At 47.5% G+C, this 26385-nt stretch overlaps 14 protein-coding genes across 14 annotated transcripts; 9 read left to right on the top strand and 5 right to left on the bottom strand.

Moving 5' to 3' along the window:
• Nucleotides 1–23: 23 nt before the first annotated feature.
• On the bottom strand, nucleotides 24–1705 carry HD556DRAFT_890284 (dienelactone hydrolase). Its single transcript, XM_041311954.1, has 11 exons — nucleotides 1438–1705; nucleotides 1356–1371; nucleotides 1172–1302; nucleotides 1082–1107; nucleotides 1000–1029; nucleotides 885–945; nucleotides 805–833; nucleotides 742–750; nucleotides 549–689; nucleotides 476–493; nucleotides 24–422 (listed from the first exon to the last, which is right to left on the bottom strand). Exons 1-11 carry the CDS (start codon nucleotides 1550–1552, stop codon nucleotides 123–125), a joined length of 876 nt encoding a protein of 291 aa, XP_041165045.1. The 5' UTR covers nucleotides 1553–1705; the 3' UTR covers nucleotides 24–122.
• Nucleotides 1588–3232, top strand: HD556DRAFT_891036 (uncharacterized protein). The gene is made up of 3 exons (XM_041311958.1): nucleotides 1588–2046; nucleotides 2108–2270; nucleotides 2321–3232. Exons 1-3 carry the CDS (start codon nucleotides 1935–1937, stop codon nucleotides 2850–2852), a joined length of 807 nt encoding a protein of 268 aa, XP_041165046.1. The 5' UTR covers nucleotides 1588–1934; the 3' UTR covers nucleotides 2853–3232.
• Nucleotides 2819–4398, top strand: HD556DRAFT_890192 (uncharacterized protein). Its single transcript, XM_041311953.1, has 5 exons — nucleotides 2819–3266; nucleotides 3321–3443; nucleotides 3494–3921; nucleotides 3974–4073; nucleotides 4127–4398. Exons 1-5 carry the CDS (start codon nucleotides 2972–2974, stop codon nucleotides 4219–4221), a joined length of 1041 nt encoding a protein of 346 aa, XP_041165047.1. The 5' UTR covers nucleotides 2819–2971; the 3' UTR covers nucleotides 4222–4398.
• Nucleotides 4399–5222: 824 nt separating this feature from the next.
• On the top strand, nucleotides 5223–6943 carry HD556DRAFT_1229510 (Thiolase, N-terminal domain-containing protein; the record flags this gene model as incomplete). The annotated part of the gene is made up of 10 exons (XM_041297284.1): nucleotides 5223–5432; nucleotides 5490–5544; nucleotides 5594–5792; nucleotides 5840–5906; nucleotides 5953–6051; nucleotides 6100–6373; nucleotides 6427–6524; nucleotides 6580–6656; nucleotides 6705–6742; nucleotides 6795–6943. The coding sequence occupies 10 exons, from the start codon at nucleotides 5223–5225 to the stop codon at nucleotides 6941–6943; spliced, it is 1266 nt and encodes a 421-aa protein (XP_041165048.1).
• Nucleotides 6944–7031: 88 nt separating this feature from the next.
• HD556DRAFT_1229046 (general amidase) lies at nucleotides 7032–9136 on the bottom strand (the record flags this gene model as incomplete). The annotated part of the gene is made up of 9 exons (XM_041297265.1): nucleotides 7032–7153; nucleotides 7221–7372; nucleotides 7426–7727; nucleotides 7783–7829; nucleotides 7878–8251; nucleotides 8298–8440; nucleotides 8492–8604; nucleotides 8658–8817; nucleotides 8873–9136. 9 exons carry the CDS (start codon nucleotides 9134–9136, stop codon nucleotides 7032–7034), a joined length of 1677 nt encoding a protein of 558 aa, XP_041165049.1.
• An 821-nt stretch (nucleotides 9137–9957) lies between these two features.
• On the top strand, nucleotides 9958–10896 carry HD556DRAFT_1228983 (ribosomal protein S3; the record flags this gene model as incomplete). The annotated part of the gene is made up of 4 exons (XM_041297260.1): nucleotides 9958–10098; nucleotides 10153–10361; nucleotides 10411–10623; nucleotides 10671–10896. 4 exons carry the CDS (start codon nucleotides 9958–9960, stop codon nucleotides 10894–10896), a joined length of 789 nt encoding a protein of 262 aa, XP_041165050.1.
• Nucleotides 10897–10997: 101 nt separating this feature from the next.
• Nucleotides 10998–13790, bottom strand: HD556DRAFT_1438602 (polysaccharide lyase family 8 protein; the record flags this gene model as incomplete). Its single annotated transcript, XM_041305859.1, has 11 exons — nucleotides 10998–12011; nucleotides 12061–12144; nucleotides 12197–12362; nucleotides 12414–12457; nucleotides 12503–12520; nucleotides 12570–12702; nucleotides 12749–12816; nucleotides 12870–13151; nucleotides 13207–13409; nucleotides 13461–13573; nucleotides 13621–13790. 11 exons carry the CDS (start codon nucleotides 13788–13790, stop codon nucleotides 10998–11000), a joined length of 2295 nt encoding a protein of 764 aa, XP_041165051.1.
• Nucleotides 13791–14174: 384 nt separating this feature from the next.
• On the bottom strand, nucleotides 14175–15632 carry HD556DRAFT_891091 (uncharacterized protein). Its single transcript, XM_041311959.1, has 4 exons — nucleotides 15012–15632; nucleotides 14737–14958; nucleotides 14560–14685; nucleotides 14175–14507 (listed from the first exon to the last, which is right to left on the bottom strand). The coding sequence occupies exons 1-4, from the start codon at nucleotides 15289–15291 to the stop codon at nucleotides 14428–14430; spliced, it is 708 nt and encodes a 235-aa protein (XP_041165052.1). The 5' UTR covers nucleotides 15292–15632; the 3' UTR covers nucleotides 14175–14427.
• On the top strand, nucleotides 15436–18320 carry HD556DRAFT_891095 (Mpp10 protein). Its single transcript, XM_041311960.1, has 7 exons — nucleotides 15436–15656; nucleotides 15708–15913; nucleotides 15976–16716; nucleotides 16767–17123; nucleotides 17176–17681; nucleotides 17735–18022; nucleotides 18073–18320. The coding sequence occupies exons 1-6, from the start codon at nucleotides 15580–15582 to the stop codon at nucleotides 18014–18016; spliced, it is 2169 nt and encodes a 722-aa protein (XP_041165053.1). The 5' UTR covers nucleotides 15436–15579; the 3' UTR covers nucleotides 18017–18022; nucleotides 18073–18320.
• A 135-nt stretch (nucleotides 18321–18455) lies between these two features.
• On the top strand, nucleotides 18456–19886 carry HD556DRAFT_1338462 (uncharacterized protein). Its single transcript, XM_041301993.1, has 3 exons — nucleotides 18456–19059; nucleotides 19112–19662; nucleotides 19719–19886. The coding sequence occupies exons 1-3, from the start codon at nucleotides 18543–18545 to the stop codon at nucleotides 19734–19736; spliced, it is 1086 nt and encodes a 361-aa protein (XP_041165054.1). The 5' UTR covers nucleotides 18456–18542; the 3' UTR covers nucleotides 19737–19886.
• Nucleotides 19747–21480, top strand: HD556DRAFT_1498632 (uncharacterized protein; the record flags this gene model as incomplete). The annotated part of the gene is made up of 8 exons (XM_041308921.1): nucleotides 19747–20097; nucleotides 20163–20188; nucleotides 20236–20402; nucleotides 20449–20791; nucleotides 20842–20895; nucleotides 20947–21269; nucleotides 21327–21339; nucleotides 21389–21480. Coding segments are annotated over exons 1-8 (1056 nt in total), but the record flags the coding sequence as incomplete, so codon positions are not given.
• Nucleotides 21481–22052: 572 nt separating this feature from the next.
• HD556DRAFT_891240 (PUA-like domain-containing protein) lies at nucleotides 22053–23684 on the top strand. Its single transcript, XM_041311962.1, has 11 exons — nucleotides 22053–22474; nucleotides 22525–22578; nucleotides 22633–22662; nucleotides 22720–22815; nucleotides 22865–22881; nucleotides 22929–22969; nucleotides 23016–23078; nucleotides 23128–23210; nucleotides 23266–23299; nucleotides 23349–23408; nucleotides 23464–23684. Exons 1-11 carry the CDS (start codon nucleotides 22113–22115, stop codon nucleotides 23524–23526), a joined length of 903 nt encoding a protein of 300 aa, XP_041165056.1. The 5' UTR covers nucleotides 22053–22112; the 3' UTR covers nucleotides 23527–23684.
• Nucleotides 23685–23725: 41 nt separating this feature from the next.
• Nucleotides 23726–24913, top strand: HD556DRAFT_1338497 (uncharacterized protein). The gene is made up of 5 exons (XM_041301994.1): nucleotides 23726–24035; nucleotides 24086–24122; nucleotides 24175–24195; nucleotides 24248–24331; nucleotides 24388–24913. The coding sequence occupies exons 1-5, from the start codon at nucleotides 23803–23805 to the stop codon at nucleotides 24799–24801; spliced, it is 789 nt and encodes a 262-aa protein (XP_041165057.1). The 5' UTR covers nucleotides 23726–23802; the 3' UTR covers nucleotides 24802–24913.
• On the bottom strand, nucleotides 24761–26293 carry HD556DRAFT_891762 (uncharacterized protein). The gene is made up of 3 exons (XM_041311965.1): nucleotides 25606–26293; nucleotides 24967–25543; nucleotides 24761–24887 (listed from the first exon to the last, which is right to left on the bottom strand). The coding sequence occupies exons 1-2, from the start codon at nucleotides 26213–26215 to the stop codon at nucleotides 24969–24971; spliced, it is 1185 nt and encodes a 394-aa protein (XP_041165058.1). The 5' UTR covers nucleotides 26216–26293; the 3' UTR covers nucleotides 24761–24887; nucleotides 24967–24968.
• Nucleotides 26294–26385: the final 92 nt, after the last annotated feature.

The following is a 26385-nucleotide window of genomic DNA, read 5'->3' on the forward strand; positions in this document are numbered from 1 at the left end:
ATCAATATTTTTATCCATCATGGGTCCCCTCTTCCATCGCAATCAACGTGTATCAAAACTTCCCAGACTGACGGGTTCTTTGTTGAATTCATATCTCATTGCCTACAATATTTATCGCGGATCTAGCATACGTGCTCGACTTGCTCTCCTTTGTCGACTTTGGGCCCAAGATCTCTCCCGATGGTTCTGTCAAACACCTCCATCATGAATGTAAATAAGGACCGCGTGAGGGCAGCATCCCATCGACCTTTGGAAGATTCATCTCTGATGAACGCGTGTTGCGCCTGCACTTCCAGAAACTGCATTTGTGGTGAACATTCTAAAAATGCACGCGAAATCGTGTAACTTACAGAGCAGGGCACCTTAGCATCCTCAAGAATCTTGCGGATGAGATCACGACCTTCGCGAGGGACATGCGTGTCCTAGCGGTATTAAGTTCAAACACGCGCCTCTTCTCCTAAATGGCTTCACGTACCTGTTTCCCGAAGATCATCTATGAAAAGTTTCAGCATGGTGTCACTGCCCTTCTCGATCGCAAATAAACATACCACGAGTTCACCTTTGCCTGACATATCCCCCTTGTGAACACGCGCAAGAGAGTTGTCATTTTTGCCTTTGCCAAGGGTTGCACTGTGAAGATCAGTCGCAAAGAAGCAGACTGAGGATAGTACACGGGGATCAAAAGCAGCCTTTACAAGGGTTAACGAAAACTGCTAGTAGCATCGTCGCCCTATCGCTTACCCGAAATGCCTGTGGTCTACATATTCAAAGATGTGGCACTGCAGGCAAGGCTGACAGACGCACCAAATGCCCTCCTAAGCACATTCCTGTCGCTGAGGTACATTTCAATGTCTAGTATGTAAACGGAAGGCTCGTCGACATACCTGCAATGCGACCGTTGCAATTTGGCAAAGAAACCAGAAGATCGACGGAGAGCGTAGCATCCTAGACCACACCTAATCGGAAGTCTGTCGACAACAACAGAACCAGGAAGCTGACCTCGTCGTACGCAGTTACGTCTTTCTCGATCTGACATGAAAATAGATGAGAATGTAAACCGTGACGATATGAAGTTACTTGCCTTGTACCTGTTCCCCCTATCAGTTCCTGATATTAATGACAATGATAAGCAACGAATGGAAGTGGCAAAGATGAAGAAACCGAGACATGCCTTCGGTATCGTATGGAATGGCCTCTGGTCCCTCAAATTCATGGTAGCTTGATGGGCAAGCGACCACATATCCCTGGCTTGCGATCTGACCAGCGAACCTTTCCACTGGCCCTGTCACTTGATAGATTTCACTGACGAATGTGAACAATTGTGCGTGAGTTCAGCCCACCGAAATCAGACCCACCTGAAGCACACCACACCTGTTCTCGTCCGCAAGCACTGGATCAGCTTCAAGAGAATAAGAACGATGATGACATGCGACTTACCGGGAAACTTTGCTTGTGGGTAATTTGGAACAACAGGAGAGACCACAAAGATACGGATTGGACGCCCGTTGTCGAGTTTGCTGGGCACGTCGTGGAATGTTTTGACGATGAGCATGGCCGTAGAGAAGTGCTCAATGTGGCTTCAGGTAGGTCGAGAGAACAGTTCAACCCACGTTCGATAAAGTGTGTGAAGCAAGCGAGTTTGAGGATTTCCAAGTCAAACCTTCAGTGTCTTCAAGCACAGTCTCCACCAATGATAATCCTCAGCGGAACTTGTTTGCCTCGAGCACTATCCATCGCACATGCATGGGCCTGCACTTCGAAGGCAGTTGCTGAATTTCCGAATCCTAAGGCAGCACTGCTGTGGATCGCATTATTGTTGTGCCTGCCTAGACAAACGTGCGATGAAAAGTTGCTACAAATCATGGCAGTGAAACTACAAGCTGTTTCATTCTCACTCCCATCCATTTGCACGGTATAATCATCACGGTATAATCATGACAGAAGCTCATGCGTGCATCCGGTTGTATGAGGCTTCCGATGACAAACGGGTCAGGTTCAGCATCGGAAAGGCCTCGATGGAGGGTCTCGCAGTCGCAAATCGGAGTGGTATGTGTCGTGACTGTCGTCCTCCACTTTTTCGCAATGAGTTGACCAAATAATCCTGTAGCCTTTTTCCACCCATTCACGCTTAGTGCCTGGGTGGCCCTGTCATGCATCATGATCCAGTATCTCAACTGGTGGCCTAGACCGGAGTACGGGTTCCTTGGTTATTTGCAACCTTTTCCAGCTTTTGGATGTTGGGGCGCCGTTATACTCTACCTCATGGATTGGTATGTTGATACGCACACATTACGGACCGCTCAATAATTTAACTCGATAGGTTCAACCGCCCACACTTCGAAGATGCGTCTCTTGACTTGTTGCGAAGACCAGATGTCGCGGACATCGCAAACTATTATCGGCGATCTCCCTCATCAGGCCTTTTCATCCTCGAGTATGCCGGAAAGTTCGTCGGTCTCATTGCTATCGACGCGTCCAAGGACTCTCAGTCACAAAGCACGCTTATGGACAAGGGAAAGCTACCTTCATCCCTGAAGTCGAAGCATACAATGCCTCAGGGAACATCGTCCGTCGCCACAATCCGTCATTTTTATATCGAGGAGCCATATAGGAAAGCAGGGATCCAAAAGGACCTGCTCGCACATGCCATACAGCATGCATTTAAAGTGGACAATACAGTCAAGGAGATCAAGGTGGCCACTACTTCCCTGATACTGTATGCTCAAAAGTGCATCCACGACGCCGGGTTTGCTTTGGAGAAGCCTATTGGCAAGTTTGGTGTTTATGGGTGGAAACTTGACCTACTCGTTCTCCGGAGGGCACAGTGGGAAAAACAAGATGTTGTTTCGTAAAGTTAATTATTTACAAATGTCGTAGTAGTTAGAAGGAACGGCTATATCGAGGACTTCAGTGGTTCCAGCGACTTGAGCCATATCATGTTGAAGCAACTTGGACTCACCACAAAGAGAAGATGTCTTTATTCTCTTCCATCATCAACAACCCAATAGGATTAAAACCACATCAACCACTGATTATCCTTCAGTCGTCTTCCGCACAGACATGTTATCCCATCTTGAGGAATCTGATCTCAAATTTCAGACCGACTACCCAGACTCTACTGTTTTGCTTCCTGCATCCACCATCGAGCTTGATAAATGTCGATGAGGCTCCAAACATCATTGCGTTCGACTTCACTGAGCGAATTCCCGGCTATGACGATCCGTGGTGTGGTCCTCAGGACGAGGTACTGGCTCGCATCAATTCTGGTGAGTATCAGCGCGTTTGATGAGCATGATTATCAGACTGGTAAAACTTTGTAGTACCTCCGGGATCACTGAATGTGATCATTGACTCTGTGGATACATTGACATCTGACCTCGGAACCACATCAAAAACTTACAAGTTTATTCGGACACTCCTCGGGCTAATTACAACGCGTTCTGGTGTGTTTACAGCACGACTGAGATATATGTGCCTACTTATGTTCCTCAAGAACCTTCGATCCTCACGTTACACGTCCAGCCCAGCCCTCTTCTCGAACTACTGACTCAAACTTCCCTATCACCAACACTTATTCATCTGACTGCGCACCCCCCAGCCATCATTACGCACATCGCCTCTGCATATCTTACACATCCTCCACCAGTTGGTCCGGCAGATAAATTCTGGAGTATCTTCATCCCCTTCTCTGAGCGTATACATGAAAGTGAGCGCCTGGTCTACGGCCCCGAAGGTAATGGGACGAGTGCCGGTGCATGGGTAGGCAAGGGCACAAGGGAATTTGTCGTGGAGGTCCTTGTAAGGGGTGGAGGTAAGCGCGGTGTAGAGAGGACTGTCGAGGGCTGGAAAGGAGATGTACCGTGCGACCTGCAAGCTCTTGGCAGCCTTAAAAGCATTTGGACTAGGAGAAAAACGGAGGAGGTGAGCGCGAACGCCACCTTGACATGAAATCTTATACCTGACCACACTATAGGCACGACCTGATCCAACACAGAACATATCGTTTAATCTAAATCTCACGCCATCACAGGAGAGATCGCGAGCCCAAGTCCCTCTACCTTATGCACATGAAGGTGGCGCTTCCTTCATTTCTCTATACTTTACGTCATTTTAATCTCGACTTCAGGCAACCCTGTTACAACAACTGGGGCGATTCTGTATGACCCTGATTCTGCCGATGATATCGATGACGATGATCCGGATGAGGACTTGGATATATAGCCTATCTCTATACGCGTACACAACACCCGTGACAATGCAAAAACTGTCGTCATGGTGCTTCCATGACGTCGAGAAAAAACGGAGTAGATGTGAGACAACCGTTGGTCCTATTCGCAATCCAAGATCCAGTCTCCTTTTTTATTTTCTCTCCTGTATACACCTGCGATATACTATGTCCAGCTCTGATATCTCTCTCGTCGCGGTTTGGCCTGACCAGCGCCAATTCATCATCGTGGATCGCATGGCATATCATGAGCTACCTAACCGCACGGTAATGTGGCTTCGCTTCGTTGGCACCTGGATTCTCGGCAGTATCTTCAGTCCGTCCAGTTTCAGGTTATTCAACACACTGCATGCGAATGACCCTTGTGGAGAGGTTGAGAGCAATGGATCAGCCGCCATCATCCCTTGTATTCCAGGAGAGGATCGTTTCTTTTATCTACATGTCGAGGGTGAGCTGTGCTTTTTCATCGCCGCTGTCCTAGCTGATCGTCTGGAATCAAGCTTGGGTTCCATATCCAAAATTTGCGGATGATACCAGTGATGATGCTCTCGTGGCAGTGGGTGTAAACGCTCTTGGTGTTCTGAGTCTTCGTTTATATTAGTACTTCTAGGATTCCGAGTCTGACTCTAGCTCTGATGAAGCTGAAGAAGCGGACGTCCTACACACTCCCAATTTGCCGAGTTTCCAATGGCTGCCAGGAGGGTTACTAGAGGGTGATGATTTGGATGAACTCGAGAACAGCGCGGTTGCGACAATAAGTCTAGAGAGCCAATTGCGGAAATTTTCTGTAGCGTAAAACTATGGCTATCTACTTACTGCACACAGTCTTTTATAATCCCGACATATGCACTGCTGAGCGCTGAGCGCTCGGTCTTTGTCGTATATATTAGGTTAACGCGAACTTCCGATTAATCGGCCCGGCGCTCGTATTCATATGATCCATAAGTACATACTTAAATCTCACACTCGATGCCTTTTGAGGATCCCAGTTTTCTTCATGTTGGCTAGCGCTGCGGTCCTACGTGCTAGGATCCCGTCTACGATGCGGAATGTCTCTACACATAGCGGCAAAGGCATCTCTGCGGTATTGCAGAAGAACCCAGATGATGTGGTCATTACCTTTGCAAAGCGTACCGCGATGGGGAGGAACAGAAAGGGTCAATTCAAGGATATCCCAGTGGATGAAATGATGCAAGCTCTGCTCAAGGTTGACTGGCTGTTTGTGGACTATCTACAGTAACTCATAAAACCTTCTGAATCTCAGGCAACCTTTGAGAAGACAAAGCTGGACCCCGCGAAACTTGACGACATTTGTGTTGGTAAGTGGAAGCCACACCCTGCTATGTATCTCTGTTGAACTCTCTGTAGGCACATGCCATCCTCCTTCTCCAATGTACTCCTCGCGGGCCGCTGCTCTCGCATCCGGCATTCCTCATGATGTTCCTATCTCGACAGTGAACAGGTTATGTGCATCCGGGCTTATGGCCATCCGAAACATTGCCCATGCTATTCAGTCAGGGGAGATATCTATGGGAATGGCAATTGGAGTGGAGAATATGACACTCAAGTGAGTCTCCAATAGTCTGTGGTACACCAATGTCAATCTTCGCGCAGCCCTCGTCCTACGCCTATTATTGCTGAATCTGTGGACAAAATTCCCCGTGCTCACGACTGCATCCAAGTGTGTCTGGGCGAGCTATATCGATCAAATACTGATTTATCTGTAGCCTATGGGTTGGACGTCTGAGATGGTTGCTCAAACCTACAAAGTCTCGCGACAGAAGCAAGATGAATATGCCCTCATATCACATACTCGCGCAAACAAGGTCTGTATGTCCAAATTTCTCTATGTTGCATCTTAATCGTGAGAACAGGCGATGGCCACAGGTATCTTCGCTGAGGAGATCATTCCGGTCGAAATCCGAGGGACTGTGATATCTGTTGACGACACAATCCGGCCTGGCGTGACGACGGAGATGCTATCTGGGCTAAAGCCTGTGTTCCAAGATTGGGGCAATGCAGCTACCACTGCTGGAAACGCCAGTGGCATTGGCGATGGTGCCGCGTTATGCATTCTCACGACAAGAGAGCGCGCGGAGAAGGAAAACATGGAAATTCTCGGGAAATGGGTTGGAAGCGCAGTCGTCGGTCTGTTATTTGTTGTGTGTGTTTGAGGATCCGTTGAACTGTTACTGGTGAAGGTGTCGAACCCCGCTACATGGGCATTGGCCCCATCGCCGCTATCCCTAAGGTCCTCACGCAAGTTGGTCTCACTAAGGATGATATTGACATATATGAGGTCAAGCACTGTCTTCTATGTTCTTTCTGTTTATGGCTTAACGGCTCTCACATAGATCAATGAAGCATTCGCTTCGCAATTTGCATACTGTGTCGAAGAACTTGGCATTTCCATGGACAAAATCAACCCGAAGTAGGTCATTCCAGTTGGAATACTTCTATTCTGATACTTGGTCGGCAGTGGTGGGGCAATAGCCGTGACGCACCCTTTGGGAATGAGTGAGTCTCATCGTTGTCTTGAAGCTTCGATAATTCATCTACAATTTATTAGCTGGCCTTCGTCAAGTTGTTACCGGCCTCGCAGAACTCCGCCGGAGAGACAAAAAGTTTTTGTGCACAAGTATGTGCGTCGGCAGTGGCATGGGTGCGGCAGGTATCTTCGTGAACGAGGCACAACCATTTCGTGAAGCGAAGTTATAGTTTTTGAATTGTTTGTATCGAGGTGTAGGTATATTGTACATATTCATAACTGCTTTCTCGAACAAGTCTCGAACGGTATATCTCGAACTTATTTGGCCGCTGCCAATGCCGCATCTACAATTTCTGTCATTTTTATAACTGCCTCTTCCTCCAGAGTCCGACCGACAAGTTGCAAACAAACAGGAGCGTTCTTGAATTTCTCTGGGTCATCTGAATCAATCGTTGGCATCAGACATCACTGATCAACTAGGGGTCATTCAGTGCTGGCACTACTCACACATTTCGTACACGTCCTGATCGAACTGGTCATAGAATCTATGAGGAGGGTCCTTCTCATCGCGAGCATCAAGAGTGGGGTCGACAGTAGTCACAGGGAAAATCGTAGCAGGATAGTCGAGTGCATTCCAAACAGTAGTATAGTTGGTGTACCTGTGCATCGTCTCATTGAAAGTTCGAGACCCTGAAGTTACAAAGATACTCACCTGTTCTTCCCATGGGGAGGTGCAGCATATGGTGCAGCTGGACAAATGATAGCATCGACAGCCCGTCCTGTGCCGGTCTCAGAGGCAGTTGCGTTCCAGTGGTCCATATATTCTTTCCGGATATTCTGACGCAGCTTCTGCACTTGCCAGAGCTGATATGCAGTGATACCGCCATTTTGAGGACGGAAGGATGCCGCTGTAGTATCTGCGTGGTCTAGTTCCATCGTTGCAATTATCGGCTCCCCTGTCACAGAGGTTGTGATCATATAGTCCTCGGCAGAACCGGCGTTCCAGATGTCCCGCTGCATGGTGTTAATTAGTCAATAGATTGGCGAAGTGAAAGACATATTTGCTTACCGTAACTTCTCCAAGCAATTTGTGCTTGATGGGTTTCCAGTCAACAACTGCCACTCAATGAGTACAACTCGGCAGGGGAATTAGACGAGAAAAACCTTTGTGCCCAGCCTTCTGGAGAGCCGCTTTGGTGATTTCCAGAGACCTCCTGATGGGTGGGTGGGGAACAACAACGCCATCATCCCACATGATCGCAAAGCACAAATCCTTGCCAGACCCATGGTCCGCGAGTTCGTACTCGTCTTCATCCCATTTCTTTCGAACCGCAAGAGGGTCCTTGAGCCATGGTTTGGAGTTAACGACAGCTTTCATGAAGACTTTGAGTCCGGATAGACTGTTTGTCATAGGACCGAATACGGAGAGGATCGAGTCTTGGCCCTCAAGTGAGTTGCGGGCACCACAGTACGGTACACGCCCGTATGACGGCCTCAAACCGTATATTCCGCAGAATGCAGAGGGAATACGAACGGAGCTGTCGGGAGGTTACTACCAGTGATACTTCCAAATTTTTGTCATACCCTCCGATATCAGAACCGACTCCCAATGGGCTTCCTTTGAGGGCAATCAATGCACCCTCTCCTCCTGATGACCCACCTGAGGTCAGGGAGACGTTGTGCGGGTTAGTTGTCCGGCCGAAGACGCTGTTGAAGGATTCTGGCCACTAAAATTACTTTGAGCATACGAGTAGGATTCATTTTCAGGGTGCGCGTACCATGAGTGTCTGTGGAATGTTAGTGCGGACAAATGGCACGGCTCCGCACTCGATCAGAACGTCGACCAACACTGCATTTTTCTCTGCATACTGCCCAATCCACGAGACATAACCTAAAACCCAGCGAATCACAATGCGTTAGGTCTAGACCGGGATTGTGACTTACCCATAGTGGTTTCTAGTCCTTTGATACATAGTTGGTCCTTTAGAGAGATTGGCAGCCCGTGAAGGGGACCAACAACCTTCCCGGTCTTCTTCAAGTAATCGTCAAGTTCAGCCGCTCGGGCCAATGCGGGATCAATAAAGATTTCCGTCAAGCAATTGACCTTGCCGGCCGGTTAATACCACATCATCGAGCAAATGCCTAGCAACTTGGCTTACAAGCTGATGAGCAACAATGGCCCTCTTGGAGAACGCGGTGGTGACGTCTACAGCTGTCCATTCTGCACTTGCAAGTCTCTTCAATAAGACATCCACCGAAGTATTGGTAATCTCAATTTCTCGAGCATTCAAAAGACCACAAGACTCTGGAAAACCAGTCACATCCAAGGTAGAAGGCGGAGGCGGAGTGACAAGCCATTCCTGTGGAATAGACTTGAGCTGCCTCTGTTTCTTCTCTGCGACCAAAGCAGTCCAATGCGGCATATGGATAGCGTTGGGGATGAAATCAATTAGATGAGAGAATGATGAAAAACTGAGACCTAAAAGAACACCTTAGAGTAGATAAGACATACGGGTATCGGATAAAGGATGTCCGTGGCTAATCTTAACAGCCAGATAAGACTGTCAGGATGATTGGCTTGAGGGTCATATGCGTGCACGAAAGAGAAGAATTTTGGTCATGTGAATTCATCATATAACTATGTGTACAGACAATCGATCAATACGTGTAGTCAAATAGTGGACGCCCGGCCTAAAAGAAGAATTGTCAGCTGGAAGCTCAAACCAAAACAAAATAAAAGAATCATGATCAGAAAGTCATTGATGTCAGTGAGACACGTCCGCCGTGTTACGGGCTCGCGTGCATCAAGTCGACTAAGAGGTGCCAGTGGTGGTTGATATACAACGCTCGTCATTGAATTGAAAATTTTATGTGAAAGTGTAAGAAACATGAAAAAATTACTCACCGCCAGCTGTACCGTACTGTCCCAGGCTGCAGGAAGGTTTAAAAATTGCAGTTGTATTTTCAGCACAATTTATCAAATGGGCTTTAGGCGGCGATTAAATATTATTCGGCAAGCAGTACCCGCCGCAACGAGCAGCGCGACAACACATACGGCGTCGAAGGCTAAATTTCATCAAGGTTCGTCCAATTTCTTGCAGTCAATGTGTCCATAGCCTGTTTGCGTGGTATCGCAGAAGATCGGAGCCGGCAATGGCATTGATGGGATGGATGACAATTCTGGGATTTGGATGATGACAGTGTCTTATCTATCCGTCTTTGCAGACATTCCCCCGTCTCCAATATGTCTGCTCAAATCAGCAAAAAGCGCAAGTTCGTAGCTGACGGTGTATTCCGTGCTGAACTCAACGAATTCTTCACTCGCGAACTCGCCGAGGAGGGTTACTCTGGATGTGATGTCCGTGTCACCCACGCCCGCACCGAGGTACGCTAGTGTGCGCTGAACAGCCTTGCCATCTTGCAAATGCATTACTTTCAGATTATCATCCGTGCCACACACACCCAGGAGGTCCTTGGTGAGAAGGGCCGTCGCATCAGGGAGTTGACCGCACTCGTCCAGAAGCGTTTCAAGTTCCCCGAAAACTCTCTTGAGCTTTACGCCGAGAAAGTGCAATACCGCGGTCTTTCCGCTATTGCTCAATGTGAGAGCTTGAGATACAAGCTCCTTGGTGGTCTTGCCGTCCGCAGGTCCGTGTTTCTATCAGTCACAATGCGTTGTTTTTGATCATGTCTCCAGGGCATGCTATGGTGTCCTTCGCTTCGTCATGGAATCTGGTGCAAAGGGTTGCGAGGTGGTTGTTTCCGGAAAGCTTCGTGCTGCTCGTGCCAAGTCGATGAAGTTCACCGATGGATTCATGATCCACTCCGGTCAACCCTCACGAGACTTCGTTGACTATGCCGTGAGACACGTTCTGCTTCGCCAGGGTGTCCTTGGTATCAAGGTTAAAATGTAAGCTGATCAATGTATTTGAGGACATATGGCTCATCATACAACAGCATGAAGGGCTATGACCCCGAAGGCCAATTGGGCCCTCGCAAGCCCCTTCCCGACTCTGTCCAGATTCTCGAGCCTCCTCTCGACAAGATTGTGTCGGAACCTTCCTCAGAGTCAAGAGAGCCTGCCGTTGTTTCCGCTCCACCCCCAGCTGCAGAGGAACCGGCTGTGTACGCACAGGAGCCAGCTTACCAGCAGGAGGCATATGGCGAGCAGCCTGCATTCTGATCTTGTCTTTGTTTATCTCTCATCCACAAAATATGTACTTGACCGTTGCAACGCATTAGGATTTGCATAGTACTGTAAGATCCCATCTGATGAACGATGTGCTACTTCCCTAATACGCGGGTCACGCTACTTCCTGCCGAACCGCTGCTAGGTAGTGTGAAATGTATAATAAGGGTGTTCTGAAGACTCCACCCTTTCGGTTTAACTCCATCTCCAGCGGTCATTTCTATAGTGAGTTCAGAGAGTGTCTGTGATGGATCCGAGACTGTCACAGTGCCAGATTCTACCCGATAGAGAATGGCGGCATTTGCACTGGCTGTGACGGTGATTGGTGCGCAGCCATCCAGCTGGAAGGTGAAGGAACCACCAGAGGGGCTCCAAAGTACTGCTGTTACCGTTCGATAGACTTTATCGAGCAACGCGCTAATACTTGCGCTATTCTCAATTTCTTGCAACCGGGTGGCCGCCCGCTTGAGCATGAAGGTACCGTAGTCAACCGCAGGATAAGATGTATAGGAGACGGGGGCGGATAGATTGTTATGATAGAGCCATGCGGCGAAGAGTTCGACCGTCTCGGGAGGCTGCGTGGAGCTTCCAATGTTTGACCAAGCACCAGTGCGGTTACCCCATTCAACGGAGAGTCCATATGTCCCATTGGCAGCTGGAAACTCATAACCAACTTGGCCATGCCACATGGTATGTGGATTTGTGTAGTTGCCACCAAAAGTCTCTGCTCCATTGACCCAAACACCACCTCCGAAGCGTCGTTGGTCAAGAACCGAAAACACGGGGGCTGCAGTGGCAGACGAAATGTTGGCAATCATGACATGTTGAACATCGGTCTCCAGGAAAAACCATGTCTTTTGCCAGGATATCGAACCACTCTCAGGGTTGGTGTAGCGCATTGCTGCGGCACCAATTTGACCATCCGAGACGCCACCGACAAAGGCTTCTTGACCAGTATATGAAGTATGGTTACAATCAAGTATTGTAGCGTTATAGTCGACGGTAATTCCAGGGATGAGGTTCCAGTCCCAGGCGGCAGCGATGTCTTCATATTCATTGCCTTGAAGGTAAGTGTAAACAGTGCCATCAGAGAGGTGGAAGCCCAAAGGCTGATATGTCGTTAGTGCTGCTTACATGGCGTAGGAGGCGACACCATACATTTTGAGAGTTGAGACACTCTGTGTTGACTGTCCTATTGGAGTACATTCTCACTGTGGTCACATAACCTGGACCGCGAGTTACCTAGGGGGGTGGGTCAACGGATGGGGCGGACGAAAAAAAAAAAAGAACTCACCATGTAGTCATTTGCGAAAAACATACGATTCCCGTGGAGCTCACCCACATTTGCATCGGTTGCGTTGGCAGATACGGTCAAAGAAAACTCAAGGAGAACAGTAGAGTTCCATTCCTCTCCGAGTTGCTGAACTTCTGAAATGTTCATATTGATGCTACCGGTAGCCCTAAAACAGCGTTAACAAGCACATAGCCAGCAAGCGTCATGATAGCCTCACTGCTCGTCAATCACAGGGAAACTGATGAAACGACCTAAGACGCTCTAGGCAGCGTCAGAAAACATTGAACCGCAGGAACCCTAACTCACAAAATCCCAATGCGATACCTGCAAAATAATTGATCATAGGTAATATGACAGTAAACCGTTGACAAACATTGGTCTGAACGTTACGGAAAATCATCCACCGATTTCCGTCGAATAGAGTTTCAAGTGCAGTTCTGGAAGTTGCGTTAGCGGCAAATTGCGTTTCTGCAGCCTCAATTTCCAAATCAAGAACGTCATTTGAGCTGGTGCGATTTAGATGGAGGCTTTCAAAGTACAGAGATGACATACAAGTCTTTCCCATAATTGCCGTTATAGATGATCCCAAGGTGTTGACCAAAAGATCCGTCGGGACGAATCTGTTTGACAACTGACTATTAGTTCGCCAACTTCAGGACAATGATGGGCTTACCCCATCAGATCCAACAGGCTGTTCGATAACCACAGTCTCATGGATCCTCGTGAAGGCATCTACGATCATGGAGATATTGACAACCAGAAGACCTTCATCGATGCCAATTTTCGCAATGTCTAATGCATTCGCACCAGTGATATAACCTATACCATTGACATAGTGGTCGAACGTGCCATATGCACGGAGGGTGATGTGAGTACAATTGCCAAGCTGAGTAGGTGTTAATGTGTTGTTCAGCAGGAGGCAGGATTGTGACACAAATTCAGGGATTAAGATAACCTAAACCAGGTGTCAGAAGAAATTGATACGATTAAAGAAATAGCTGCGATCCTACATTGGAGAACCAATTGGTGTTCCAAAATCCCGGCGTGCCACAAGGGCAGGTTGGAGTGCCTCCATAATCTAGACATGCAGGGTTGGTAAAATCATTAGCGAACCAATAGTCCATGGCAAGTGATATGGCGGCCAAGGTCTTGGAATCATTGACGTATTGCTGCCCCCCGCTGAGACCGCCATGCCAAGCAGCAGCCATGGTACCTGTCAAGAGCCAGTCAATGTGTCAATTCGTGGTCCAACGTAGATCCTCACTGATGCGTTGCCAGTGCAATTGAGCAGGCCAGTTGGACCTTTCTGCATCACATCCGGTAGTGTAATCCACTTCAGAACTAGGCCACCGACCATTGGCTCCCAGGTCTGCAATCCTGCAATACGATTGTAACCAGGTATTACATACAAAATAACGACTAACCAGGATGTGATATTCTCAGGGCTTAAAGTGATTCCCTCCGTAATTGTTACCAGCCTGCGCTGATGAATGGTGTTGATGTCCTGCGTGATGGTGGTGCCAGCAGCCAGTGTGGGAGATGATACGGGTGGTGTGCTAGTACTGGGCGCAACTGAGCTGTTGGAAGAGGACATAATAAGGGTTAAACATGTACGGTCAGCAACATATTTGTCTCAACCGTACCTCGGAACTCCACCATATCGACCTCTATTGTGGTGAGCGGCAGCAATGTTGATATGGTCTGGAGTGTGAAGGTCCGTCGCATAACTGCAGACCACACGAAACAGTAAAATCAAAAGAAACGTGAGCATGAACCCGACAATGCTACCCAGCTGCCAAAAAAATTCGAGTTGGTTGACTGAGTGGAGTTTGAGAAGAAAGTCCCCATTCTTTATATGGTCGGAGCCAGTGTAACGCGGAGACTAGAAGTAATCATCGGATCAAATGTTAGAATCGTGACGGCGCCGGCGCCAGCCCCGGACCCGCTTATTCCTGGGTCCCATCATATGCATATGGATTGGGAATTAGTCTTTTTTTTATGTTTCATTTTGCATTTGCAAATGAATGCATACTGCTGATAGATTAACCAGTACATAGATATACCTCACGTGTTGATCTGTGGTGTAACTAGATGAGTTCACCAAGGGCATGGGTAGCAACTTCCATTATGGATACAGCAATAGTGAACAACAATGGATAAGTATACATCTTGGATAGAGCACGGAAAGGAAAACTTCTATGTCCGTGTAAAGGTAATAAACTTGTTCATAATCACTTCGTAGCAAGAACGTGGAATTTAGCCAATGAAACAACGACAGGAATGGCAAAGAATGCATAAGCCACCCAAATCACTACCAGACTTGATTAGAACTGAACTTGAGAATCGAATGTACGGTCACTCACTCGTGAATGCGTTGCCAATAGTGGCAATCAGTTGGGGACCATTGCTTCCTTGACCCTGGATACTTTGATTGAAGTCATCGGCGGCCTTCCCAAACCACATAAAAATGATGAGAGTAGAACCGAGACCTAAAACCCCAGATCAGCGCCAGCAATGTGTACTTCGAAGTAGTTGCATACCAATCAAGAATGCAAAAATCCCAATCCATGCGGAGACTCGCTGCACCATGGGTTTTTCCCAAATAGCACCAGCTTTACCCATCAAGTGACGGAATGATATTGCCGTAAACATGACGAAGAAAATCACGGAGAATACAAGGGAGATTGCGATGAAGGTTGGTGCACCTGCAGGTGGGGCCGATATGACGGAGCTGGGGGTGTTAGATGTAAACACCGAAGTGTCTTGATTTCATGTGAGCATGACTGATATTAGCAATCAGATAGCTTTAACTTACTATAGATGGGAGATATGGAAGATGGCATACACGTCAGACCAGCTTCGTTGTTTGGTCGAGAGCACGATCCTAGAGGTCCAAGGAAAATGCTGGGACCATCCACTGCTTTGGTGGATCCGGGCTGCGTCAAGGCAGAGGAAGGTGTCACTGCAAGCAACGCGACTTGGCTATGTAACATAGCGGTCGGGGCAAGGTACGAAAACAACGAGAGTAGGAGTGCTGTGAGCATGAGCAAAGGGGTGAAGTACAGAACGGTGCCTTTTGAAATGTCGGCTAGCATGGTTGAAGCAGTTGTGTAAAAGTATTGAGTTGAAAAAATGAATGTAGCGAGAGCCTGCTCGAATGTCGCGGGACCGTGCGCGATAGAAACTAGGTGGACCGATGAGAGAAGGGGACTGGAACGTACTTTTCCATAGTTTGGAGATCGATCTTATGTACCGCAGCAGGGTATCATACGTCGGTTCGGTAGCCTGTAGGACAAAGTGCAAGAACAAAGAAATCGCGCTCAGTGCAACGCAATTATAAATTGTTGCCTAGGCATTTGCCTTTTGTTATGTGACTCGGATATATGATAGAGCGAGAAGAATGGAAGCATCGTCGAAAGGTCGAGACCGAATATCGTTCGCCATATGGAGAAATCATCCGGTCAGTCGATTCGTGCGTCTATCGAACAAATAATCACAAATAGATTGTCAGAAACTCAGAAATTTCACCGATCGTACAAGTTCAGTGCAGGCCTGGTCTGCTGGTGCATGCAATGGAAATCGAATCACAGGTCATTCTTCCGAGAGAGCTTGATGATCTCTCGTCTTTCATTCAAGAAAAGCCCGAATCATTGGCAACTGCCACTGCTGAGCTACAAGCCATAGCTCTCCGCGCAACCAAATTCATATTCGATCTTGGTGAGCAGACCAAACCCAATTCAATATATGTACATGATACACCTGGGCTGAGTAGTTCATAGCTTTGCGGTCGGAACCTGCCTCTCTGCCTCATATCGAGAACCTTCTGTCTTCACTCAAACAATCTCAAGCACCACAGACGAGATCACAGACTCGCGCTAATGCCAAACGGAAGAGGAGTCCAAGTCCTGTACTGGAATCTCCGAAGAAGGTCACTATAAAAAATACACCACTGCCCTCACTTTTTATCGAGGATATGAATGAAGATCAAATTTGGCAGCAGCTGGACCTTAGGGCTGCACCTCTTTGCAGTAATCTTCTGCTGCTAGAGGGCGAGACTGAAGATGACATGGAATTACCAGACGGGGTGTACGACGATCAGGAGGACGAGGAAGGTGACGAGATATCAGAAGAAAGCGATGATTCTGAAGAAATAGAACACACAGACGATTCTGAAGAAGACACTGGTGGGTCAGAAGAAATGACTGACCTTCGCGAGGAGCTGTCCGAAGACGAGGAGGACGATTCAGATCATCATCCATCTCTTCTTGACGTCGTCAAAGTAAAACCCTCTGTAAAACGTGCAGTCGCAAAGAGACCCAAATCAGACCTTGACGACGATTTCTTCAGTCTGGACGCATTCAATCGTGAAACGGAAGAGGCCGAAGCAACTGCTGTTTCCCGTGGTCAACTACGACGAGAATCGGATGACGACGACGACGACGAAGGTGACAGTATTGATCTCTTCAGGCCAGTAGATGACGTCTATGACTCTAATGACAATGCTTCGGAAGACGGCGCAGGTATGCAGTGTTGTACTCTTTTTGTCACGCGTAACTCACATAACACGCAGAACCGCTCTACAAAGATTTCTTCGATGTTCCCAGGGGCTCCGGCTCGAAAGCTATTACGAATACTTCTTCCTCGAAGTCGAAAGTGCGATTTAGTGAGCAGGTCAGAGTGAAGAGTATCAAGGCAAAGGGCAAGGGCCTACCGGTGGCTAGTTTGATGGAGGACGACGATTCCGACGACGAGAGCGGACTGGACATGTACTTAGAAGATCCGGACGAGGTCATGATGGACGCCGAGGTCGAAGAGTCATTTGTAGACGAGTATGAAGGTGGAGATGAAGATGAAGACGACGAAGGTCGTGCTACCATTGAAAGACTGAAGGACGACTTATTTGCGGAGGAAGATGAACCAGATTCCAGTAAGGCCAGTCTTATTCTTGTTGGTATCATTCATTCACAGCCTGGCTGCAGATATGACCACTTATGAAAAACGTATGGCAGCACTGCAAGCACAGATCAAGGAGCTCGAGGCGGAGAATGTTGCTAAGAAGGACTGGGTATTGATGGGGGAGGCCACGTCGAGATCTCGACCTCAAGATTCTTTGCTGCAAGAAGATTTAGAGTTTGAACGAACGATGAAAGCGGTGCCCGTCGTCACTGAAGCTGTGGTTCAAGGTCTGGAAGAGCGAATAAAAGCTCGCATAAAGGATGGCCAATTCGACGATGTCGTGCGGATTCGCGCTATCGACGATAAACCTTTCCTTCCGTCACGATTCTTTGAGCTCCAGGACACCAAGTCTTCCCAGTCACTTGCTCAAATCTACGAGGATGAGTACGTCGTCGCACAGAACGGCGGTACGGGAGGTGACGACAGAGATGGTCGGCTCAAGAAGGAGCACGACGAAATTACAAAACTTTGGGATAGCATATGCAGCAAGCTAGATGCACTTTGCAACGCGCATTACACTCCAAAAGCGGTACGTGTTTTGGACCCTACCATTATGTAGACATGACGCTGAAATTCCGACAGCCGAAAGCTACTATATCGACAGTCTCCAACGTTTCCGCAGCTACTTTAGAATCAGCACTTCCTACCAGCAAAACCGTGTCTTCTATGCTTGCTCCAGAAGAGGTTTTCAAAACAGCATCTTCTGATCCCCGCGCCCGTAGCGAACTTACACCCGCAGAAAAGCGAACACTACGTGCGAAAGAAAGAAAGGCAAGGAGGAAGACGCGAGATGCCCTTGACAAGAGCGTTCACAAGTATGCCAAAACGAAATCAGGGAAAACCTCCTCCAAAAAAACAAGTTAATTTTTGGTATGTTCATTGAAATCAGATAAGACTAGTTTTCCTAACCCCGGTCGCAGATTACCGGTCAATTTTCAAGGTGTTTTCTTTGAAATTCAACTGGATCCTATTTTGCTTCCGGGAGAGCCCCTTGAAGCAAAATAGACGAACATCGATTATTTTATTGGCATATTTGCACAGTACTACATACGCACGTATATACAAAAACAACTCATCAGATAGAAAGATAGAAAGATCATTCATTTCATTGTGCAATAGATCGGTACTTGTGGAGCCGACATGTTCTTCGAATAATAAGCAAGAAACATACCTGACTGTCAGAAATCACATCCAATGGCAAACTTGGATTTGCGTCTGGAGAAGAGAGGCCGCTAGCGGGACCTCCCGGGCCGGCAATTTATATTATTAGTTTACGGTTTGGTTACGGTTTGGTTAAGGCGGTAGTGACTTGTTCACCTGTGCAGCAGTGCTCGACCTCTGATTCCCTTCATCATCCGAGTCCATTAATATTGTCCTCGCATTTCAAGGAATGTCGTTCTTCAAGCGTAAGGAGAAAAATTTGATTCCTCCCGTCCAGTCAGCAGTTTCCGCATCATCAGACGGTTCGCGAGGTCCATCTCGAAGCACGTCTTCCCTCCCTAGTTACAAGTCCACCGCCAGTACCTACGTTGCCAGTCGCGATGGGCCTGATCCTTATAATGCCATGAGCACCAGGACTCAGTCACAGAATTCGTACGACAACTATGATACTTATAGTGCCACTGCGGGTAAAACTCCTGATGTCGAGGGAGATCGGAACCGCAATGAATTGTTCGCTGGATTCAAACCTCAGGGAAAGACAGGTTCTGGTCGATACTTCGATGGCCCCGCGCTAGGCAAAGAACCCTCTCCTGGGGAGGAGAATGATGAGGATGTAGAAGGCATCAAACAGCAAACCAGATTCATGAAGCAAGAGAGCGTCAACTCTACCAGGAATGCACTGAGGCTTGCTCGGGAAGCGGAAGAGACTGCGGGAAACACCATCGGAAAGCTCGGGGATCAATCTGGTAAGATCAGACTGAAGTCGTAGTTTTATTCTCATTGATCGTTTCGCGACAGAGAAACTCGCTAACACTGAGCGTCATCTTGATGTCTCAAAAGGTCACACCTTGCGCGCCGAAGATCAGATCGGTGAACTGAAGCAGCTCAATCGGTCGATCTTCCGCCCTGTCATTACTTGGAACAAGGATGCAAAACGCGCCGCTCAGGAAGATAAAATTCAGCAGCGGTATGAAGATGAAAGGCTAGATCGCGAGAAGGCTATGCAAGACATCAGAGATACTCAGAACCGCTTGGGACGTGCTACTACATATGGCCGTCAAGATGAAGAAAGTCTAACATCTGGAGGGTCAGGTAGATTCCGCACTGAGGAACAGCTGGCCACAAGAAAGGAGCAGCGGAAGAGATATCAGTTTGAGGCGGGTGCCTCTGATGACGAGATGGAAGATGAGTTGGACGACAACTTGAATGAGATATCGACTATCACCAAAAACCTGAAGGCGCTGGGTACTGCTATGGGACAGGAGCTCGATCAGCAAAACTCGAGACTTGTTACCATCGAACAAAAGACGACTACCTTGGACAACAACGTGTTCAGGAACACTGAAAGGGTGCGCTGCCATGTTTTCCACGTCACAATATCATTTGTCTGATTTCCGAACAATAGCTCAAACGCATCAAATAGAATGGCTCTTTCTGTTGGGAACAAGATGCTGTCTTTCACTGCTCTTCTGTATTTAATTCATGGACATTTTCGTAAATGCTGTAGCGGACCCTATACATACCTTGTACACGTTATATATTGAGACGCCACCAGGCTGACATTTACATAAAGCCTGAGGAGGGATTTTGATGCTCCGCCTCTTACGTCGTCTGACCTGCAGGCCTGTTCCTTGGCATAATATTCGGAACTTGCTTTGCGCATCTCTCATGCTGCGCAGCATCTTTCACTGGACTTCTTAGGACAATTGACGAAAAAAGGTAGTCAGCACTCCCAAAGCCAGCGCTATGGAAGAATGCGCGACCTTAAATGACCTTCAGAAATGGTGAGAGCCTGCGTCCTTCCACTTCTACTGTCACAGAGACCTATTTATGCTAATTTCGTGCCAAGGGAGCGCCTGGTCGAAGAACAGTCAAGTACGTGGCATTTTATTACATGGCAGAGAAGACTAATATCTCAAAAGGCCTCTTTCGTCTTACACTCACTGACAACCAAACGCTACGCATTCGGGTCGACGAACTGGAACGAGAACTATCGGTGTGGAAGCTGGCTTTCAAGGCTGCCGAAGATGAAAAATGCAATCTACAAAAACAAATGCTCAAGTTAGAGAAAAACATTGGCTCATTACGGGTTGGTCATCTAATATGCATTCTTCAATACTTGATGTCGTATGCAGGATGATAACCCGCTTCTCCTCTGCCTCATTGACGGCGATGGCAACATTTTCTCCCAAGACTTACTTGCGTCAGGCCATACAGGAGGCCGGCAAGCAGCTATGCTGCTAACCAAAGGGTTAACAGACTATATGGTCGATGTCGATGCTGGATCTTCCGGGCGTGGACAAGTTTGGCTGACTGTGTACTGCAATAAAACCGGCTTGATGGACACGCTGGTGAACAACGGTATATGCAGTGCTTCAGAATTTGAAGCATTTGTGCTGGGTTTCAACTCAGCTTCACCGTTATTCTCTATCGTGGATGTGGGTGGGGGAAAAGAAGCAGCAGATGCGAAGATTAAAGGTGATGTGATGATGTTTGTTTTCGTGTGATTTCTTCTAACTTCCTGGTAGAATGTCTTCGTGTTTTCACCCGCTTTCCCCAGACTTCACGTGTATTCTTCGGAGGTGAATTTTCAAAGCAAGTTCTTGTTCAGCTGATGCTGACGTGATTCCAAGGTGGGCACGATAATGGATACACTTCCACATTAAGTACCCTTGAAAACGAGGGCCTGCTGGAAAAAATTGTCTTACTCCGTGGATACAAGACTCTCGCCGCTGAGCTTCAACACTTCGATTTGCCACACCTCGATATTGGAGGTGTCTTCATGACAAAGAAACTTCCCTCGTCTTATACACACAGGAGGTCGACGCCTCCAGCAGGGTTCGCTCCCCAAGAACATGACAGACAGAAGATAAACCCCAAAAATTTCCTCGTTGGAACGCAGAGTCCAGTCATTTCTACGAACACATCCTTCTGCAGATATCTTGATCCTTCTCTGGTAGGACCTTGTTGCTTACACCATTCCGTGTTAATAACGATTGTTTGCTGTGACCAGCCACTCAACAAGCGTAGGTCGTTCATCGTTGTTCATCGGGCATGATGTCGATCTTTTTACAGAAACTCCACGACCTTGCACATTTTTCTATCTGTCCGTGTGCAAGCAAGGTGATAAGTGCACCTATGGCCACGATTACTTTCTTACAGCAGACAATTACGCCGAGCTTCGTGCCAATGCGAAGAAATCACCTTGCCCCGTCTTTAATAAGAGTGCGTCACGTGTGGTTGTTCTTCATGGATGACAATCTCAGTCTTCTGCACATCCAGATCAACCTTGTCCTTTCGGCGAAAGCTGCCCTTCTGGACACTACTGCCCCAGAGGGTCTAAATGTGGCTACAGGAAACAAGGCAAATGCAAATTCATCGGGAGTGAGCTCTTCGTGTCATTCATCAATTACGCTATTGACGCAATGTATGATATGTAGGGGAGATGCATATTCCGCTGAATGAACGCATAAGCATCAGTGGACGACCTCCATCTAGAGCCCAGAGCAGCAACGTCAGCGGGCAGACAGATGGAACTCCGACTCCTCCGATGAGCCCAGTTGACCTTAGCAATTTCGCCACCATATCACCCTTTGTGCCACAAGGCACTAGGTGATCCATATGTAGATTACTAGATCCCGCTACGCTGAATTGTAGTATGTCTATAAATCTAATACTATTACATGTCGCTTAGCTATAGCATGAAACGCGGTCACGTGGGGGACACGATTTTATTTCAAGTTGCAATGAGGGTATTCGCTTCCGCCCACTTTCACTGTTCAACTAACCACTAACCACTATGTCCTATGCAAAAGAGCGAGAGCAAAACATTGCACGCAACAAAGCTCTCCTTGATGGCCTGGGTATCAATCCCCTCAAACCCAAAATCGAACCGAAAGAGAACTTAAGGAAGAAAGTGGCAGTCAAGAAACGGAAGTCCCCCTCGCCCGAAAGCGACGAGCTCGAAGAACCGCCCAAGAAAGCTTCTCGTTTAGCAGATGATAGTAATGAACCAGGGCGCGCGCGAAGAAGCTCTCGTCTTGCTGGTAAAACAGTCGATTACAAGCAGGAACAAGACCGCGGGGTCCCGGAACCGATCACAATCAAACGGGCTCAAAAGGTCAAAGTTGGCCAGCTAAAATCAAAGAGAACATATGACCCGTCAGTAGCCCTGTTCCCTTTCTTCAAGCTAACTGTGTAATTTTGCGTAGTCATAGGTACGGTCACATACCCGATGTAGAGGTGGGGACATGGTGGGCAACAAGGTGAGGATGACTTGGTAATTTTTGCCACGAATATCGGCTCACTTGGTGTACTAGAGAAGATTGTTCAACCGCGTCTGTCCATGCGTAAGACTTTCCCCCCTCCTTTTCGAATGGGCACCCTCGATTTAATCAATCTTATAGCCCTTGGGTCTCGGGTATTGCATCAGGTCCAAATGGTGCATACTCGATCGCACTTTCAGGAGGATATGATGATGATGTAGACGAAGGATATGCATTGTGAGTCATGATATAAGCGTGCAAGAAACAACGACTCACAGCGATCCAGTACATTCACTGGTTCTGGTACGTGTGTTGTTGTAGAGCAATGGAGATGTCCTTACCTTTCTTAGGCGGTAGGGATTTGAAGGGAACAAAGACAGCACCCAAGAATGTAAGTATAACCACCAATTATTTTGATCAGGCTAATCTTTGAAAAGCTTCGAACGGCTCCTCAAAGCAGTGATCAGACTTTCGAGGATAGAAACAACGCAGCCCTCCAGGTAAATAGAGAAGGTGGCGCTTGATTAATACTTGATGCATTCTTTACAGAAATCTGTTGACACTCAGAAACCTGTCCGTGTGATCCGGGGCTTCAAAGGGAAGGCCAGATCAAAGTACGCGCCGTCAGAGGGGTCTGTTGCACTTATATTTCGCCAACTTCTTCGTTAATTGCAACTCTATTCATAGGTATCGCTATGATGGCCTGTATCTTGTCAAAAAAGTGTGTCGCTTGGTCGATAGCCACTGTTTCCTTATCACTAATGTCGTAGGCGTGGATTGAAAAAGGGCTCAATAAGGGGGGGTTCCTCGTATGCAAGTTTGCGTTCATCGTAAGTATTCTGCATTTCCGGTTATCAGTCCACACCTAATAGCGGTTCACACTAGCGAATGCCAGGACAAGAGGCTATCCCTGTGAACGACGGTGGTGATGATGAATTTGATGAATGAATATACCCCAACCATCTAATGACCGTATCGTGCTCACTTCTGATCTAGATAAACCATATTGTACTTACTACCTCCTGCATCATCTCCTAGTATTACATCAAGCATTTGCTGATGCTGAATTGATTAAAAAAAATAAAGTCGGTTCCTGAAATTTGAAACGCTATAGTGTGAGACTTTATATAGTCAAAAATGACTAGTCTTGAAATTTCAAGTTGACTCTCTTCCACCTTCATGTTTTCGTGTTTTGCGGTAATAAACTAAACATTCATTGATAAAATGCACTCCTTTCGTTACCTGTCTGTCACTTTGTGTGCTCTTTCATTTTTATCCTCCCAAGTAATCGGCTTTAGCGGGGTCCAGTCGTCCGTACATGACCGCTCGCGCAGGTTGGCGCACGTACGCGCCCTAAGTGGTTCCGACCAGCCCCGGGCTTTCGATATCTCTGTCAATCAGTCAAGAGATACGAAAATATCAAAGAGAGATACATTTACTTATTTTCAAGATGGCAAGTGAGTAAGACCTGCAACCCATCAAAGACCCTCACTAATTGCACAACCAGTGGTGCCTGTGGAGGTTTCAATGGTCCTAACGACTATGTATGTCCTCTATCCTCTGGTTACTGCTGATCATCGCTTGACATTCACTCAGATCGTTGCGCAGAGCTCATGTGTAAGTTCCACCGTTTTCTGACTGCATAACCTGAAACTTAAATACAACGAAGGATTTTGCTGGAGGTAGCCATTGCTTCCAAATGATAACTATCACCGTGAATGGCAAGTCGGCGCCGGCCCAGATTGTGGACGAGGTATTTTTTTTGCCAATTACTGCTTTGCGGAGCATTTAAATGACACAATTCTACAGTGCCTTGGATGTCCTTGCGGGGGACTGGACTTTAGTCAGGGTCTTTTTGAGTTCTTCGCACCAACCAGCGTTGGAGAATTGTCTGGATCGTGGAGTTATGGCAATAGTGCTTCTACCTCGTCCACGCTTCTGCCGTCCACGACGACCCAACAGTCTTCCACTAGTACTTGGACGCCACCTACTACCACCTCATCAAGTACTCCCACTCCCACATCCACCCTCACAACTACGAGCACCCTCATAGCCACAACCACACCTATGACTTCAGTTCCCCTACCGACTACAACTTCATCCACTGCATCTCCCCTCCCTACTTTTAGCTCCGACAATCCTCAAATCCTTGCACAAATTAATCTTGGGCTGATTGAGTTTGGTTCACTGCTCCAAGCTTGTGCAGCATTGTCTTCGGAATAATAGATATTTATGCCCTTCTTGAAACGCTCGCCTTTGAATACGCACCACGTTCTTGTATAAATCTTTTTACCACTTATAGGTGTGATCTAGAGGTAGTGCAATGATGTACATCATGTACCCGTCAATAACGCGTGTAAACATGTAGCTCAAGAATACTAAACCAACAATCATGGACATGGCTGAGTTACCGCCGCTTGGACGATGCGTAGGAATGCGTCACTGCTCTCTTCGTCTGGTTGGTTCAACTTCCTCGCCTTCCACAGGTAGTATATGCCCTTTATACTTTCAGTCACTGCCTTGTCCTCTTCAACAGAAAATTCGTCGTCCTCTTCGTCTGCGTGTCCGTTCCCTGCATGCCGCCCGTTAGAATATGACATGTCATTTAACGTGATTTTCACGGGTTGAGTAACGTGGGCATATTGACCGGGATTCCCAGACACGGGGGTCTCAAGGTCCGAATGATCCAAAGTTGAGGGTGGTGACGGGCTTTCACGGTCGAAAGTTGACGATGGTTCGTTTGACGTGTGTGTGTGTATGTCTTTGCGTGGGGAGATAATATTAAGGAGATGTGCCAATACAGTAGCCGATGGCGGCCCAAACTTACTGTCGGGCAGCGGCAAAGAATGTATAGTATCAGCTGGTATGGGTATAGCTTCTTCTTGCTGTGTATAATACGTCGGAAGCACAGTTTCTAGTTTCCGGTGGTTCGGTAGGGGCGAGGGCACCGTGGAATCAGCAGATCCTAGGATAGGAAAGATGTCAGGCAAGGTAAAAATACCAAGCTTGGAAAGAAAGAAACACCACCTTGTACTGATGAATACCGTGCCCAATAAGCATCTTCTGTTCCATCGGCCGAACCTTCCTTAAATATACTGCGAGGTGCTAAAGCGGAAAATGATTCATGGAGCGGGGGATTGTATGCGTTCCAATAGCGATCTTCATCATCTAGAAAACCACGAGCCACTGAGGGGAAACGTTCACGCGCCTGTTCCGCCGCAGTTGTTGGTGGATGTAACGCAGAGCGTGAAGTGGGTGGGAAAGGCATCAGCTGAGTGTCATGATACTTCCATCCGTCTTCGTCATCCCACTCAAAGAGGAGGCGGACACCCTGCTCATGAGATACGACCTGAACATGAGCATAAGTGTGCTCTGAATCTGAGGTGTACCGAACGTAATATTGGCCTGGCTGATCTCCGGGGGATGAGAAGATGTTGAGAAGCTCAATAGCTCGGGCACTTTGAGAAGCAGGCCAGCATAGATAGTCTAGAGGATTATCAGGTGAGATCTGAAGGAAATGATGTCGCTGAAGCAATGATCTAGACAATAAATGAGGTGGCAGGGGTTGAGTTAACTCAGAGGGGGGTGATATGTATTGCAAAACGAGGTGTACGGTATGCGATTGAATTGGGAACATAATCGATGGTCAATCAATGAATCGATGTTGGTCGATGGTAAGATGGAAATCACATTTTTTTGTTTTTGATCTCATTATAACAAGGGACATAAGAAACGACCCCCCTCGACCCCCCTTCTCACCCAAGTACTGCCTGTTAGACAGTGTCCTGTGTTACTCACAGTCTCTTT

The sequence above is a fragment of the Suillus plorans genome (assembly GCF_016647745.1).
Source record: "Suillus plorans strain S12 chromosome Unknown HD556scaffold_7, whole genome shotgun sequence".
NCBI lineage: Eukaryota > Fungi > Basidiomycota > Agaricomycetes > Boletales > Suillaceae > Suillus > Suillus plorans.

Coding starts and splice junctions, on each gene's coding strand:
- HD556DRAFT_890192 (XM_041311953.1), top strand. CDS start 2,972: ATGTCTTTATTCTCTTCCATCATCAACAACCCAATAGGATTAAAACCA. Junction 3,444..3,493: donor GCTAATTACAACGCGTTCTG/GTGTGTTTACAG, acceptor ATGTTCCTCAAG/AACCTTCGATCCTCACGTTA. Junction 3,922..3,973: donor CTAGGAGAAAAACGGAGGAG/GTGAGCGCGAAC, acceptor ACCACACTATAG/GCACGACCTGATCCAACACA.
- HD556DRAFT_891240 (XM_041311962.1), top strand. CDS start 22,113: ATGTCCTATGCAAAAGAGCGAGAGCAAAACATTGCACGCAACAAAGCT. Junction 23,211..23,265: donor AAGTACGCGCCGTCAGAGGG/GTCTGTTGCACT, acceptor CTCTATTCATAG/GTATCGCTATGATGGCCTGT. Junction 23,409..23,463: donor TATGCAAGTTTGCGTTCATC/GTAAGTATTCTG, acceptor GGTTCACACTAG/CGAATGCCAGGACAAGAGGC.
- HD556DRAFT_1338497 (XM_041301994.1), top strand. CDS start 23,803: ATGCACTCCTTTCGTTACCTGTCTGTCACTTTGTGTGCTCTTTCATTT. Junction 24,123..24,174: donor TCAATGGTCCTAACGACTAT/GTATGTCCTCTA, acceptor ACATTCACTCAG/ATCGTTGCGCAGAGCTCATG. Junction 24,332..24,387: donor CGGCCCAGATTGTGGACGAG/GTATTTTTTTTG, acceptor ACAATTCTACAG/TGCCTTGGATGTCCTTGCGG.
- HD556DRAFT_891036 (XM_041311958.1), top strand. CDS start 1,935: ATGACAGAAGCTCATGCGTGCATCCGGTTGTATGAGGCTTCCGATGAC. Junction 2,047..2,107: donor CGCAGTCGCAAATCGGAGTG/GTATGTGTCGTG, acceptor ATAATCCTGTAG/CCTTTTTCCACCCATTCACG. Junction 2,271..2,320: donor ATACTCTACCTCATGGATTG/GTATGTTGATAC, acceptor TTAACTCGATAG/GTTCAACCGCCCACACTTCG.
- HD556DRAFT_891095 (XM_041311960.1), top strand. CDS start 15,580: ATGATAGAGCGAGAAGAATGGAAGCATCGTCGAAAGGTCGAGACCGAA. Junction 15,914..15,975: donor CAAATTCATATTCGATCTTG/GTGAGCAGACCA, acceptor AGTAGTTCATAG/CTTTGCGGTCGGAACCTGCC. Junction 16,717..16,766: donor TGCTTCGGAAGACGGCGCAG/GTATGCAGTGTT, acceptor CATAACACGCAG/AACCGCTCTACAAAGATTTC.
- HD556DRAFT_891762 (XM_041311965.1), bottom strand. CDS start 26,215: ATGTTCCCAATTCAATCGCATACCGTACACCTCGTTTTGCAATACATA. Junction 25,544..25,605: donor ACGGTATTCATCAGTACAAG/GTGGTGTTTCTT, acceptor TTCCTATCCTAG/GATCTGCTGATTCCACGGTG.
- HD556DRAFT_1338462 (XM_041301993.1), top strand. CDS start 18,543: ATGTCGTTCTTCAAGCGTAAGGAGAAAAATTTGATTCCTCCCGTCCAG. Junction 19,060..19,111: donor AAAGCTCGGGGATCAATCTG/GTAAGATCAGAC, acceptor GTTTCGCGACAG/AGAAACTCGCTAACACTGAG.
- HD556DRAFT_890284 (XM_041311954.1), bottom strand. CDS start 1,552: ATGCTCATCGTCAAAACATTCCACGACGTGCCCAGCAAACTCGACAAC. Junction 1,108..1,171: donor CATTCCATACGATACCGAAG/GCATGTCTCGGT, acceptor CATTAATATCAG/GAACTGATAGGGGGAACAGG. Junction 1,030..1,081: donor ATAGGGGGAACAGGTACAAG/GCAAGTAACTTC, acceptor TTTTCATGTCAG/ATCGAGAAAGACGTAACTGC.
- HD556DRAFT_891091 (XM_041311959.1), bottom strand. CDS start 15,291: ATGCTAGCCGACATTTCAAAAGGCACCGTTCTGTACTTCACCCCTTTG. Junction 14,959..15,011: donor TTCCATATCTCCCATCTATA/GTAAGTTAAAGC, acceptor CATGAAATCAAG/ACACTTCGGTGTTTACATCT. Junction 14,508..14,559: donor TATTGGCAACGCATTCACGA/GTGAGTGACCGT, acceptor CAAGTCTGGTAG/TGATTTGGGTGGCTTATGCA.